Source organism: Oncorhynchus nerka, linkage group LG26 (genome assembly GCF_034236695.1).
Source record: "Oncorhynchus nerka isolate Pitt River linkage group LG26, Oner_Uvic_2.0, whole genome shotgun sequence".
Classification (NCBI taxonomy): domain Eukaryota; kingdom Metazoa; phylum Chordata; class Actinopteri; order Salmoniformes; family Salmonidae; genus Oncorhynchus; species Oncorhynchus nerka.
The window spans coordinates 954,679-969,283 of NC_088421.1; the positions used below are offsets into that span (position 1 = coordinate 954,679).

The 14,605-nt window shown below is 42.2% G+C and overlaps 1 protein-coding gene across 3 annotated transcripts in view; it reads left to right on the top strand.

Moving 5' to 3' along the window:
• The window catches only part of kctd13 (potassium channel tetramerization domain containing 13), a 39,497-nt gene extending 28,797 nt beyond the window's left edge, over window positions 1-10,700 (top strand). For all 3 annotated transcript variants that reach the window (XM_029635208.2, XM_029635207.2, XM_065011072.1), the window contains 2 exons: window positions 3,918-4,113; window positions 9,160-10,700. In XM_029635208.2, the coding sequence (XP_029491068.1) occupies window positions 3,918-4,113; window positions 9,160-9,396 (433 nt within the window). In that variant the 3' untranslated portion in view covers window positions 9,397-10,700. The remainder of the gene's footprint in view (window positions 1-3,917; window positions 4,114-9,159) is intronic.
• The last annotated feature ends 3,905 nt before the right edge of the window (window positions 10,701-14,605 follow it).

The following is a 14,605-nucleotide window of genomic DNA, read 5'->3' on the forward strand; positions in this document are numbered from 1 at the left end:
ACTACCAGTCAAAAGTTTGGGCACCTACTCATTCAAGGGTGTTTCTTTATTTGTACTATTTTCTACATTGTAGAATAATAGTGAGACATCAAAACTATGAAATAATACATGGGGTCATGTAGTAACCAAAATAAGTGAGGGAGAAATTACAATGTATTTTCTATTTTAGATTCTTCAAAGTAGCCACCGTTTGCCTTGATGACAGCCATGCTCACTCTTGGCATTCTCTCAACCAGCTTCACCTGGAGTACTTTTACAACAGTCTTGAAGGAGTTCACACATATGCTGATCACTTGTTGGCTGCTTTTCCTTCACTCTGCGTCCAACTAATCCCAAACCATCTCAGTTTGGTTGAGGTCAGGTGATTGTAGAGGCCAGGTCATCTGATACAGCACTCCATCACAGCCTGGAGGTGTTGGGTCATTGTCCTGTTGAAAACAAATGATAGTCCCGCTAAGCACAAACCAGATGTGCTGGAGTGTAGCTGCAGAATGCTGTGATAGCCATTCTGGGTAAGTGTGCCTTGAATTCCCCACACCATCACATCACTGCCACGGTTCACAGTGGGAACCACACATGCAGATAACATCCGTTCGTCTACTCTGCGTCTCACAAAGGCACGGCGGTTGGAACCATAAGACCAAAGAACAGATTTCCACCGGTCTAATGTCCATTGCTCATGTTTCTTGACCGAAGCAAGTCTCTTCTTATTGGTGTCCTTTAGTAGTGGTTTCTTTGCAATATTTTGACCATGAATGCTTGATTCACGCAGTCTCCTCTGAACAGTTGATGTGTCTGTTACTGTTACTCTGAAGCATTTATTTGGGCTACAATTTATGAGGCTGGTAACTCTAAACTTATCCTGTTCAGCAGATGTTACTCTGGGACTTCCTTTCCTGTGGCGGTCCTTGAGAGCCAGTTTCATCATAGCGCTTGATGTTTTTTGCGACTGCACTTGAAGAAACCTTCAAAGTTCTTGAAATGTTCTGGATTGACTGACCTTCATGTCTTAAAGTAACAGACTGTTGATTCTCCTTGCTTATTTGAGCTGTTCTTGCCATAATAGCCCTACTTGGTAAAAGACCAAGTCCATATCTTCTGTATGCCTCTCCAACATTGTCACAACACAACTGATTGGCTCAAACGCATTAAGAAGGAAAGAAATTCCACAAATGAACTTTAAACAAGGTACACCTGTTAATTGAAATGCATTCCAGGTGACTTATCTCATGAAGATGGTTGAGAGAATGTTAAGAGTGTGCAAAGCTATCATTAACCTCTTGCTTCTACTCGGGACGCTTGCGTCCCAACTAGAGCTCTGGAAATGCAAATGCGCTACGCTAAATGCTAATAGTATTAGTTAAAACTCAAAAGTTCATTCAAATACACATGCAGGGTATCGAATTAAAGCTACACTCGTTGTGAATCCAGGCAACAAGTCAGATTTTTAAAATGCTTTTCGGCGAAAGCATGAGAAGCTATTATCTGATGGCATGTAACACCCCAAAAGATCCGCAGGGGACGTAAACAAAATAATTAGCATTTCGGCGTTACACAAACCGCACAATAAAATAGAAAACATTCATTACCTTTCACCATCTTCTTTGTTGGCACTCCTAGATGTCCCATAAACACTATTGGGTCTTTATTTCGATTAAATCGGTCCATATAAAGCCTAGATATCGTTATGTAGACTGTGTGATAAACGAAAAAACATCGTTTCAAAACGTAACGTCATTTTTTTTAATTCAAAAAGTCGACGATAAACTTTCACAAAACACTTCGAAATACGTTTGTAATGCAACTTTAGGAATTAGTAAACGTTAATAAGCGATAAAATTCATCAGGAGGCGATGTAAAGATCATTAGCTGTCCGTCTGGAAAAATGTCCGGCTAGAAACTCAACGAAAATATCCGGTCCTAGACCTGAGGAGATACGGTGCCCTGCATGTGTTTGACCAAGAAAAAACTCGAAGGGAAATGACAAGACTCTAGACACCGTGTGGAAGCTGTAGGTACTGCAACCTCAGTCAATTAATTGTGGTTCACCTTTATCAATGGGTTCAAGTAGCGCATGGATATATTTTCCCATTTTCAGTGATCAGTTTTTCCTGTGCTTTTCGATGTAAATGCCGTTCTGGTAAAGCCACAGCAGTGATTTAACCAGTTTTATAAACGTCTTGAGTGTTTTATATCCACACAGACTAAGCAAATGCATATACTATATTCCTGGCATGAGTAGCAGGGCGCTGAAATGTTGCGCGATTTTTAACAGAATGTTCAAAAAAGTAGAGGGTAGAAGCAACAGGTTAAGGCAAAGGGTGGCTATGTTGAAGAATCTCATCTCAAATATATTTGTATTTGTTTAACTTTTTTTTGGTTACTACATGATTCCATATGTTATTTCATAGTTTTGATGTCTTCACTATTATTGTACAATGTAGAAAATGGCAAAAATAAAGAAACCCTTGAATGAGCAGGTGTCCAAAGTTTTGGCTGGTACTGTATATATTTTTTTAATCATATTTTGGAGTGGCTAAATTAATATAAGGGCAACACAAGTCTATTTTCCTTGCTTTAGCCCAGGCCTGATTTCTCATCTGCATGAACTCCGATAACAATTCAGAGCTATCTCAACTAATACTACTACAAAAGCATCCCAGGTACTGTTGATACCCAGGTGTAATGTTCCCTCCATTTTTCACAAACTGAGCAAATTTCAGGTCTTGGGATTGGAAACTTGAATACTGAGCATTCTATTCAACTTCCGGCACACGTTTACTTTGACGTTCAACTCCTACCCCCCTTTAAGTTAACGTTTTAGATGGTGGCCAAGTAGGCTACTGTGGCTATTTGATCCTAATAGGCCTATCAGAGTGGCCTGACAAGGAAAAACAATGCAAATGCATCCCATAACATTTTCATAAGGAAATACTAGCTATTTTTTTTTTCGGGGGGGGGCGTAATTATGCAGGGCGTAATAGGTGACTGGAAATTGCGTTGTAGGCTATTGCGTTTGTATGATGCAAGAAACAAATTTGACAAAATCAAAGTAATTTTATTAATACAATAGAGAATCAGACAATGTAGGCTACCTTCTGCCTATTGGCTTCTTTTTGCAGATTCAAGCCCGTCTCAAAATACAAACAGTTTTTTTTAAAGACAATCTAAGCTCTTACCTGACTATCTTTTGAAAGATGGCAAGAAATGTTCAAGTTTTGTGCTTTTATTGGACGCAATCACTCTCCCATTGCTGACAAAAAAAATGCTATAACTGGGCAAATAACTTGCAAAATAGCAAAGAATATCAACAAATGTACAAGGTGAGGGTTGCAAAATCTGCTCTTTGATCTCAAAAGCACATATTTGACAGCAGATGATTGAAAACTACATCAAAATCACTGACTCAAGCTTAAGGTTTGTTGCATTGAAAGTGGCTGATACTTTGTTGATTTGATCACAATTCCCACATTAGACGGAAACTATCTAAGGAAATGTGTACACTAGAGTTGCCCCTTTTAGTTTAAATTCAATCTTGCACGGGCCAGCATTTGTTCTGCGCGAAAATCCTGAGAGTTGCGTGGCCGTGTGTGTGCAGCTTAGAGGGAACATTGCCCAGGAGTTTAGGTATATCCAATAGATATGTTATAGCTGCTGTTGACTTTATAGGTGATTCCAAGCTCAAAGTCTCTATTTTAGCAAGCACTGCCACAAAAAAGTTACATTAGTTACTGCCTACTCTGAGAAATGTAAAACCAAATATTTCACTTTGAGATTGCAGTGTTTCATGCATGGCGGGCATTGTTGCCAAGGGGTGATGCATCTCAAGTCAGGATCTCATGCTCTCTGCATGTGTATGTTGACAATGGTGCTGTCTTAGGAATTGACCCAACTCCTTGCTTTTCCCTCTCCTTCAGTAACTCTGACGACAACCTGCTGAAAAACATTGAGCTGTTTGATAAACTGGGGCTGCGCTTCAACGGGCGTGTCCTGTTTGTCAAGGACGTGCTCGGGGACGAGATCTGCTGCTGGTCCTTCTACGGTGAGGGCCGCAAGATCGCTGAGGTGTGCTGCACATCCATTGTCTACGCCACTGAGAAGAAACAGACCAAGGTAAGCCCAATTAAACCAATTTCACTCTGAGCTTCCACAGCTTAAACACTAACATGGAGGCTAGCAACATCAGGGTTTAGGTAAATGCTAGGGTATACAGTGCCTTCAAAGTATTTACACCCCTTGACTTTTTCCACATTTTGCTGTTAAAGTGGGATTAAAATGGATTTAATTTACATTTTTGTGTAACGACGTAAAGTACTCTTGTTTCAAAGTCGAACAAAAATTCATACTTACAAAAAATAAACGGTAATCTTGACTAGATGAGTCAATACATGTTAGAATCACCTTTGGAATACTCACCAGCTGTGAGTATTTCTGGATAAATTTGAAGAGCTTTCCACACCTGGATTGTATAACATTTGCCCATTTTATTATTATTTTCAAAATTATTCAAGCTCTGGCAAGTTGGTTGTCGGTCATTCCTAGACAACCATTTTCAGGGTTTGCCTTGTATTTTCAAGCTATTTAAGTCAAAACTGTAACTCAGCCACTCATTCATGGTCTTGGTAAGCAATTCCAGTTTAGATTTGACCTTGTGTTTTAGGCTATTGTCCTACTGAAAGGTGAATTCATTTCCCAGTGTCTGGTGGAAAGCAGACTAAACCAGGTTATCCTCTAGGATTTTGCCTGTGCTAAACTCCATTCTGTTTATTTTTTTTAATCTTTTTTTATCTTGAAAAACTCTCCACTCCTTAATGATTACAAGAATACCCGTTAGGGCTGGGCGAGATATAGGATTAATTAGAATGTATGTTTTTGCGTGATATTCCAAATGCCTGTAATCGCAAGAATAATTATGTATTTTCCAATTTTTATTAGCGTTCATGTCCGCTCGTTTTCATGTCTTTTTGGTCTCGTATCCTTCACCCTTTCTGTGCTGTGTCCCTGAGGTTTAATAAGAACTGGAGACTGCGCCCAAGATGTCTGCCTTTTTGTTTTCAAGGTAATCTTTTCATGTTTGCGTACGCCGATAGATGGACCCTCTATATCCAGGTTGCTTTCGGACCAACTTTTGTATTTATTAGGGATCCCCATTATCTTCATGGGGTCCAAACATATTAAAACACTTACATATAAAACAAAAGATACAGCAATACATCATATTACACCACTACATATCTATGATGCACACTAGCAACGTGAACAGCAACGACGTTGTCATGTTATCCAAAGAATGGCAGACATTGGATGAACATAAAATATTAATATCTGTGAGTGATGAAGAAAAATCTGTTTCAGCAAGAATTATTTGAATAATTCCACGTTTTGTGCACAAAAGTGATGACTGAAGTCTCTTATTAGTCTGACTTCTATGTGGCTGTCTATGGAAATTGTCTTTCTGGGCCGGGCGTCAGTTACACTGCAGCACCGACGCAAAACTGTAGGAACAATCTAAACTGTTTTAAACAAAATTATACTGAACAAAAATGTCAGATTTTACTGAGTTTACAGTTCTAATAAGGAAATGTGTCAATTGGTTAGACCTAATCTATGGATTTCACATTACTGGGATTACAGATATGCATCTGTTAGTCACAGATACCTTAAAGGTAGATGCATGGATCAGAGAACCAAATCTGGTATGACCACCATTTGCCTCATGCAGCACAATCTCCTTCGCATAGAGTTGATCAGGCCTGTGGAATGTTGTCCCACTTCTCTTCAATGGCTGTGTGAAGGTGCTGGATATTGGCGGAAACTGGAACACCCTGTTTGAGAAAAGCTTTTTGTCCGTCTGGAAAATTTTGGGGATATTTTATTTCAGCTCATGAATCATAGGACCAACACTTTACATGTTGCGTTTATATTTTTGTTCGGTGTGTGTGTGTGTATATAAGGAAATTCGCAACTCATTCTCATTCTGCGAAATAAGGTAGGCTACGTGATTCCAACATCTGAACAAAGTGGACAGGCTAGCATGCTGTTCAAACAGTTGGAGACGGACAGAATGGTGTACTCATAACAATTCAACTGTTATGCCCTGTTAGCTAGCTAATAGATTCAAGTTTGCAAAACTTGAAATATAACGATTGCTATAAAGATTAGCTGGCTACTCACTAGCACGTGGGCTTTTGTTTATTAGACTTGTTAATTTCCTGTAACGCCTGCTACAAGAAGTGAATGTGCATTATGCATGGTTCTGGTTAAATTTGTAACAAAATGGGCATTTTCACAGACTTGAAGGGGGGGGTATGAATGAGCCAATTGGAAGCTGGGGATGATTAGGTGGCCATAATGGTATGAGGGACAGATTGTCAATGTCCCCATTCACTGGCATTAGGATATATATTTTTTGACCAGAGGAAAGAGTACCACCTCCTGGCCCTCCAACACCACTTCCAGCTGTGTCTGGTCTCCTGACCAGCACCAACCCTGCTTCAGAGGCAAGCTAGCAGTGGGATGCAGGGTGGTATGCTGCTGGCTTATATTTAGCCTAGGTATAATTTCACAAACCCTGAATTCATTAGATTATTGCTGACTGTTTGAAATGCAGTGTATTTGGCTTGGACTTCAACCCCATCGAACACGTATGGGAAGAATTGGAACGCTGACTGCGAGCCAGGCCGAATTGCCCAACATCCGTGCCTGACCTCACTAATGCTCTTGTGACTGAATGGAAGCAAGTCCCCGCAGCAATGTTCCAACATCTAGAGGAAAGCCTTCCCAGAAGAGTGGAGGTTGTTATAGCAGCGAAGGGGGGACCAACTCCATATTAATGCCCATGATTTTGGGATGAATGTTTGACAAGCAGGTGACAAATTATGTGGATATGTAGTGTATATCGTGAATCAGCCATAAGTTCGAAAAAATGTAGCTATGATTTGTATGCCGTTTCACCCATCCCTAATACTCATAACATGATGTAGCCAGCACTGTGCTTGAAAATATGAAGAGTGGTAGTCTGTAATGTGTTGTATTGGATTTACCCCAAACGTAACACTTTTGTATTCAGGACACAAAGTAAAGTGCTTTACCAATTGCTTTGATGTATCACTTTAGTGCCTGTTTTGGAATATTTTTATTCTGTCAATTAGGTTAGTATTATGGAGTAACTCCAATGTTGTTGATTCATCCTCAGTTTTCTCCTATCACAGCCAGTAAATTCAAACTGTTTTCAAGTCATCTTTGGACTTATGGCAAAATCCCTGAGCGGTTTCCTTCCTCTCCGGCAACTGATTTTAGGAAGGACGCCTGTATCTTTGTAGTCATTCGGTGTATTGATACAACATCCAAAGTGTGATTTAACTTCACCATGTTGAAAGGGATATTCAATGTCTGCTTCCCCCCCATCTACCAATAGGTGCCCTTCTTTGCAAGGCATTGGGAAACCTCCCTGGTCTTTGTGGTTGAATCTGTTTGAAAGTCAGTGCTCGACTCGGACTTTACAGTTAATTGGAATGTGTGGGGTAGTCATTCAAAAATCATGTTAAACACTTGTTGCACACAATGAGTCCATGCAACTTATGTGACTTGTTAAGCACATTTTCACTCCTGAACTTATTTAGGCTTGCCATAACAAAGGGGTTGAACACTTGACTCAAGGCATTTACCCTTTTTTTTATTTTTATTAATTCTTCAAAATTTCCAAAAAACAATTCCACTCGACATTGACATGGAGCATTGTATGTATGCCAGTGACTAAAACATCTCAATTTAATTATGTTTAAAAATTAAAGGGGTGTGAACACTTTTTTTCCCTAATTGGTAAAGTGCCTTAGGAAAGTATTCAGACCCCTTGAATTTTATTCCACATTAGTTATGTTACTGCCTTATTCCAAAATGGAACTACACACACTAACTGATACCTTATTTACATAAGTATTCAGACCCTTTGCTATGAGATTTGAAATTGAGCTTCGGTGCATTGGGTTTACCCTTGAGATGTTTCTATAACTTGATTGTAATCCACTTGTGGTAAAATCAATTGATAGGATATGATTTGGAAAGGCACACACCTGTCTATTTAAGGTCCTATAGTTGACAGTGCATGTCAGAGCAAAAACCAAGCCATGAATTCGGCTGAACTGTCCGTAGAGCTCCAAGACAGCAATGTGTCCAGGCACAGATCTGGGGAAGGGTATCATAACATTTCTGCAGCATTGAAGGTCCCCAAGAACATTCTTAATTGGAAGAAGTTTGGAACCACCAAGACTCTTCCTAGAGTTGGATAGGCCATACTGAGCAATCCACTCCTCAGTAAAAGGCATACGCCCGCTTGGAGTTTGCCAAAAGGCATCTAAAGACTCTGACCATGAGAAACAAGATTCTCTGGAAACCAAGATTGAACGCTTTGGCCTGAATGCCCAAGCGTCACGTCTGGAGGAAACCTGGCACCACCCCTACGGTGAAGCATGGTGGCAGCATCATGATGGGATGTTTTTCAGCGACAGTGACTGGGAGACTGGTCAGGATCGAGGGAAAGATGAACTGCGCAAAGTACTGAGAGATCCTTGACGAAAACCTGCTCCAGAGCGCCCAGTACCTCAGACTGGGGCAAAGGTTCACCTTCCAACAGGACAATGACCATAAGCATGGAGCCAAGACAACGTGGACATGTCTCCCTATCTAACATTTCTGGAGAGACCTGAAAGTAGCTGTGCAGCAACACTCCCCATCCAACCTGACGGAGCTTAAGAGGATCTGCAGAGAATGGGAGAAACTCCCCAAATACAGGTGTGCCAAGCTTGTACCGTAATACCCAAGAAGACTTGAGGCTTTAATCACTGCCAATGGTGCTTGAACAAAGTACTGAGTAAAGGGTCTGAATACTTATGTAAATGTTTAACTTTTTTATTTATTTTTAAATTGGTAAAAGTTTCTAAACCTGTTTTTGTTTTCATTATGGTGTGTTGTGTGTAGATTGAGGTTAAAAAAAACTATTTAATACATTTTAGAATAAGGCTGTAATGTAAAAAAATGTTGGAAAAAGTCAAGGGATTCTGAGTACTTTCCGAAGGCACTTTAATATAGAATTCTCTATAATATAGAATTCTCTACCCATTCTTTGCCTCCCTGTGTCCTGCTCTTCCTTCTCCCTGTCAGGTGGAGTTTCCTGAAGCCCGCATCTTTGAGGAGACCCTCAACATCCTTATCTATGAGAATGGGCGTGGTTCTGGCCCGGGAGGCGTGGCCCTTTTGGAGTCCTCATCGCCTGGGGCCAGCCAATCAGAGGAGGAGGGGGCCAGCGCAGGGGACCGAAGGGTGAGGAGGATCCACGTGAGGAGGCATATCATGCACGACGAGAGAGGACACGGCCAACAGACTGTGTATAAGGACTGAGAAAAAAGAGTGAACTGTGGGGATAAGGAGAGGATAAAGAGAGGGAGTTAGCGGCAGGGTAAATATACAGGTTGTTTGGCGGCAGGGTTTTGCATGGAGAGGTTAGGGCGGATGTTTAGTAGGGGGAGTGGTACAGGTTCTTATATAAGGAAGCAGATGTGGGACTTCAAGATGCTTATTATCAAGGACTGAGATATTTATTATTTTTTGGTGCCCGATTGGGGAAAACAACCCCTAACCCAAAAGGTGGGACTAATACACTAATGAATGTGCACAATTATGGGAGAAAGGTAGAGAGAATTGGACCACAGCATAGGTCTGCAAATACCTAGGGGCTAGATTGGGCTATCTCCCGACCAGGTTTGGGTGGTGGTGATGTGACTGGAAGATGGAGGGGTTCGCTGGTTCAAGTAAGGTACTTTTAACTGCACTAAAAGGGAACCGGGATGGTGGAGTGAGGTAGTGGTAGTAGGTTAGAGACAATGAGACTGCTGAGCATTGCTGGATGTTTATTCCTTTTGATTTGATTACTGTTGTATGTATTTGTCTCTATTTATTATTATTTGGGTAATTTGTCCTTTTATATAACTTTAAATACATTATTTATTATTTATTCGGTATAGATGTTGGTGGGAATTGTATGTGTTGAGGGTGCTGATCTGATTTGATATTTTGACCAGTTTATGCACTGATCACTTTCCTAACCGACACTTGATGCCATGCTCATCCATGGTCATGTTTAACTGCCATGTTTAACTGCCATGTGAGTTCATGTGTACACATTGACTTGCTAAATCATGTTTTAATATTTTTTTGTCCATGATGCTACCGTGCCTAATTGAAACAGGATTTCATGTTGTCTGATGGTGAAATCAGGCTTTATTTGGCTCTCTAAAAATCATGTTTAAGTCTTTGTATTCAATTTGGTACATATTCCTTCCTCGCACAATAAAAAAATAACAGGTGAGATGAAGGAAGTGATCTGAACCCGGGAAGTGTATGTCCCAGGGGTTATTGGACACTTGTTAACCCATAGACTCATGTAATCTGGCAGGTAAATCTCACATCCTAATCCTATAAAAAAAAAAAGTTTGGGGCAGTCCTGGAATAAAACGCATTTGCAAAGAATGTTTTTTAATCCAGGACTAGGGGCTTAATCTGATTCAAGAAAACCGTCCCATAGTGTCTGCCAAGATGCGCAAACAATTTTTCCCCCCGTCAAATGTTATTTGTTATATTGTAACTATCTTGGGTTTTAGATATTTTATGGACCATCAACATTCTCAATAAAAATCTGAACCCTGCATCTTGGTGTTTTGTGTGTTGGGGCGAGTGGAAAATCTCACTCTTCCTGTCCTCTTAATCTTCTCGAATGGACAGATGAATGAATATGCATTCACCTTTCCATTAATGCAGGTGAATGACGAGAAGGGCCGCGTTATATTATTGAGATCCAGGCTGTATCACAACCAGCTGTGATTGGGAGTCTCGTAGTGCAGCGCACACTTGGCCAAGCGTCGTCCGGGTTAGGCTGGTGTAGGTCGTCATTGTAAATAAGAATGTATTCTTAACTGATTTGCCTAGTTAAATAAAGGTTACATTAAAAAAAATATGCCCCTCTAGGTAACTCGTAGAGCCAAACATACGGTTTACACTAGATTACACAGCCACAAAGTCAAAATTGGCTAGCTTTTTGTCTTAATTTAAGGTTAGGCATAAGGTTAGCAGTGTGTAAATGTCAGGTCAGTGCTTGACTTGGACTGAAATAGTTTCAGGTACTCATTTTGGATGACGGTACTGTTTACATTTAGGTGAAGGAGCTCCACAATACGTTTGAGATTCTATAATAGGAACAGAAGCTCAAACAGTAGAAATGTTATGGTTCCGGTACTTTGCTCCTATGAGCTCCTGCCTAAATCATGCACTGGGTTAAGTTTAAAATAAAATTAAGAAAAATTGTAGAGAGGCGGGGTTTAGCCATTTTTGTGGCTGTTAACTAGTGACGAAACTAACATATCAGGCGTAAAAGAAAGACTTCCAACTTCAGTACGTTCAAGACGACTGAACTCGAGAAATATTTTGAACGGTCATCCATCGGAATTTCAGAGCGCCAACCTGGAGATTACTGACGTCATGATTTGCCCTTTTTTTTTTGCGAGGGTCTAAGACCTTTTGCAACGCCCACTTCCGCTCAACTTCCTACCCGATACATGTCCTGTAAACTTGATTGTAGCCATACTAGCCTTTAAGTCTCGTATCATTATCTCATTATATTAAGATTTCATTTCTATAGCTTTTAATTTGGATCATTCTTATTAATAATTCTGCTTATCCGTTCAGTTAGAGATTTTTGTAATTTGATTGTGTTCTTTGTCTCTTAGCTAGCTAAACTCAGCAAAAAAAGAAACATCCTCACGGTCAACTGCGCTTATTTTCAGCAAATGTAACATTTGTATGAACATAAGATTCAACAACTGAGACATAAACTGAACAAGTTCCACAGACATGTAACTAACAGAAATGGAATAATGTGTCCCTGAACAGGGGGGGTCAAAAGAAAGTCAGTATCTGGTGTGGCCACCAGCTGCATTAAGTTCTGCAGTGCATCTCCTCATGGACTGCACCAGATTTGCCAGTTCCTGCTGTGAGATGTTACCCCACTCTTCCAGCAGGCACCTGCAAGTTCCCAGACATTGCTGGGAGGAATGGCCCTAGCCCTCACCCTCTGATCCAACAGGTCCAAGACGTGCTCAATGGGATTGAGATCCGGCCTCTTCGCTGGCCATGGCAGAACACTGACATTCCTGTCTTGCAGGAAATCACGCACAGAATAAGCAGTATGGCTGGTGGCATTGTAATGCTCTAGGGTCAGGTCAGGATGAGCCTGCAGGAAGGGTACCACACGAGGGAGGAGGCTGTCTTCCCTGTAACGCACATTGAGATTGAGCTTGTCATTGCAGGCAGTCTGATGATGCTGTGACACACCGCCCCAGACCATGACGGACCATCCCCCTCCAAATCGATCCCACTCCAGAGTACAGGCCTCGGTGTAACGCTCAATCCTTTGACGATAAACGCGATTCCGACCATCACCCCTGGTGAGACAAAACCGCAACTCGTCAGTGAAGAGCACTTTTTGCCAGTCCTGTCTGGTCCAGCGACGGTGGGTTTGTGCCCATAGGCGACGTTATTGCCGGTGATGTCTGGTGAGGACCTGCCTTACAACAGGCCTACCAGCCCTCAGTCCAGCCTCTCAGCCTATTGCGGACAGTCTGAGCACTGATGGAGGGATTGTGCGTTCTTGTTGTTGCCATCCTGTACCTGGCCCGGGTATCCTGGAAGGATATTGACCTCATCCCGTCAGTTGAGGATGCCTGGTAATTCTTTAAAAGTAAATTCCTCACCATCTTAGACAAGCATGCTCCGTTCAAAAAATGCAGAACTAAGAACAGATATAGCCCTTGGTTCACTCCAGACCTGACTGCCCTCGACCAGCACAAAAACATCCTGTGGCGGACTGCAATAGCATCGAATAGTCCCCGCGATATGCAACTGTTCAGGGAAGTCAGGAACCAATACACGCAGTCAGTCAGGAAAGCAAAGGCCTGCTTTTTCAAGCAGAAATTTGCATTCTGTAGCTCTAACTCCAAAAAGGTTCTGGGACACTGTAAAGTCCATGGAGAACAAGAGCACCTCCTCCCAGCTGCCCACTGCACTGAGGCTAGGTAACATGGTCACCACCGATAAATCCATGATAATCAAAAACTTCAACAAGCATTTATCAACGTCCCCCCCCCCCCCCCCGCAGCTACTCGCAGATGTTCTGAAAGAGCTGCAAAACCTGGACCCGTACAAATCAGCTGGGCTTGACAATCTTGACCCTCTATTTCTGAAACTATCCGCCACCATTGTCGCAACCCCTATTACCAGCGTGTTCAACCTCTCTTTCATATCGTCTGAGATCCCCAATGGATTGGAAAGCTGCCGCAGTCATCCCCCTCTTCAAAGGGGGAGACACCCTGGACCCAAACTGTTACAGACCTATATCCATCCTGCCCATCTCAGGTCTTCGATAGCCTAGTCAACAAACAGATCACTGACCATCTCGAATCCCACCGTACCTTCTCCGCTGTGCAATCTGGTTTCCGAGCCGGTCACGGGTGCACCTCAGCCACGCTCAAGGTACTAAACGATATCATAACCGCCATTGATAAAAGACAGTACTGTGCAGCAGTCTTCATCGACCTGGCCAAGGCTTTCGACTCTGTCAATCACCATATTCTTATCGGCAGACTCAGTAGCCTCGGTTTTTCTAATGACTGCCTTTCCTGGTTCACCAACTACTTTGCAGACAGAGTTCAGTGTGTCAAATCGGAGGGCATGTTGTCCGGTCCTCTGGCGGTCTCTATGGGGGTGCCACAGGGTTCAATTCTCGGGTCGACTCTATTCTCTGTATATATCAATGATGTTGCTCTTGCTGCGGGCGATTCCCTGATCCACCTCTACGCAGACGACACCATTCTGTAAACTTCCGGCCCATCCTTGGACACTGTGCTATCTAACCTCCAAACGAGCTTCAATGACATACAACACTCCTTCCGTGGCCTCCAACTGCTCTTAAACGCTAGTAAAACCAAATGCATGCTTTTCAACCGTTCGCTGCCTGCACCCGCACGCCCGACTAGCATCACCACCCTGGATGGTTCCCGACCTAGAATATGTGGACATCTTTAAGTACCTAGGTGTCTGGCTAGACGGCAAACTCTCCTTCCAGACTCATCTTTCTATTCCGCAACAAAGCCTTCTTCACTCACGCCGCCAAACTTACCCTAGTAAAACTATCATACTGATCCTCGACTTCGGCGATGTCATCTACAAAATAGCTTCCAATACTCTACTTAGCAAACTCGATGCAGTTTATCACAGTGCCATCCGTTTTGTTACTAAAGCACCTTATACCACCCACCACTGCGACCTGTATGCTCTATTCGGCTGGCCCTCGCTATATATTCATCGCCAGACCCACTGGCTCCAGGTCATCGACAAGTCCATGCTAGGTAAAGCTCCGCCATATCTCAGTTCACTGGTCACGATGGCAACACCCACCCGTTGCACGCCCTCCAGCAGGTGTATCTCACTGATCATCCCTAAAGCCAACACTTCATTTGGCCGCCTTTCCTTCCAGTTCTCTGCTGCCTGTGACTGAAAC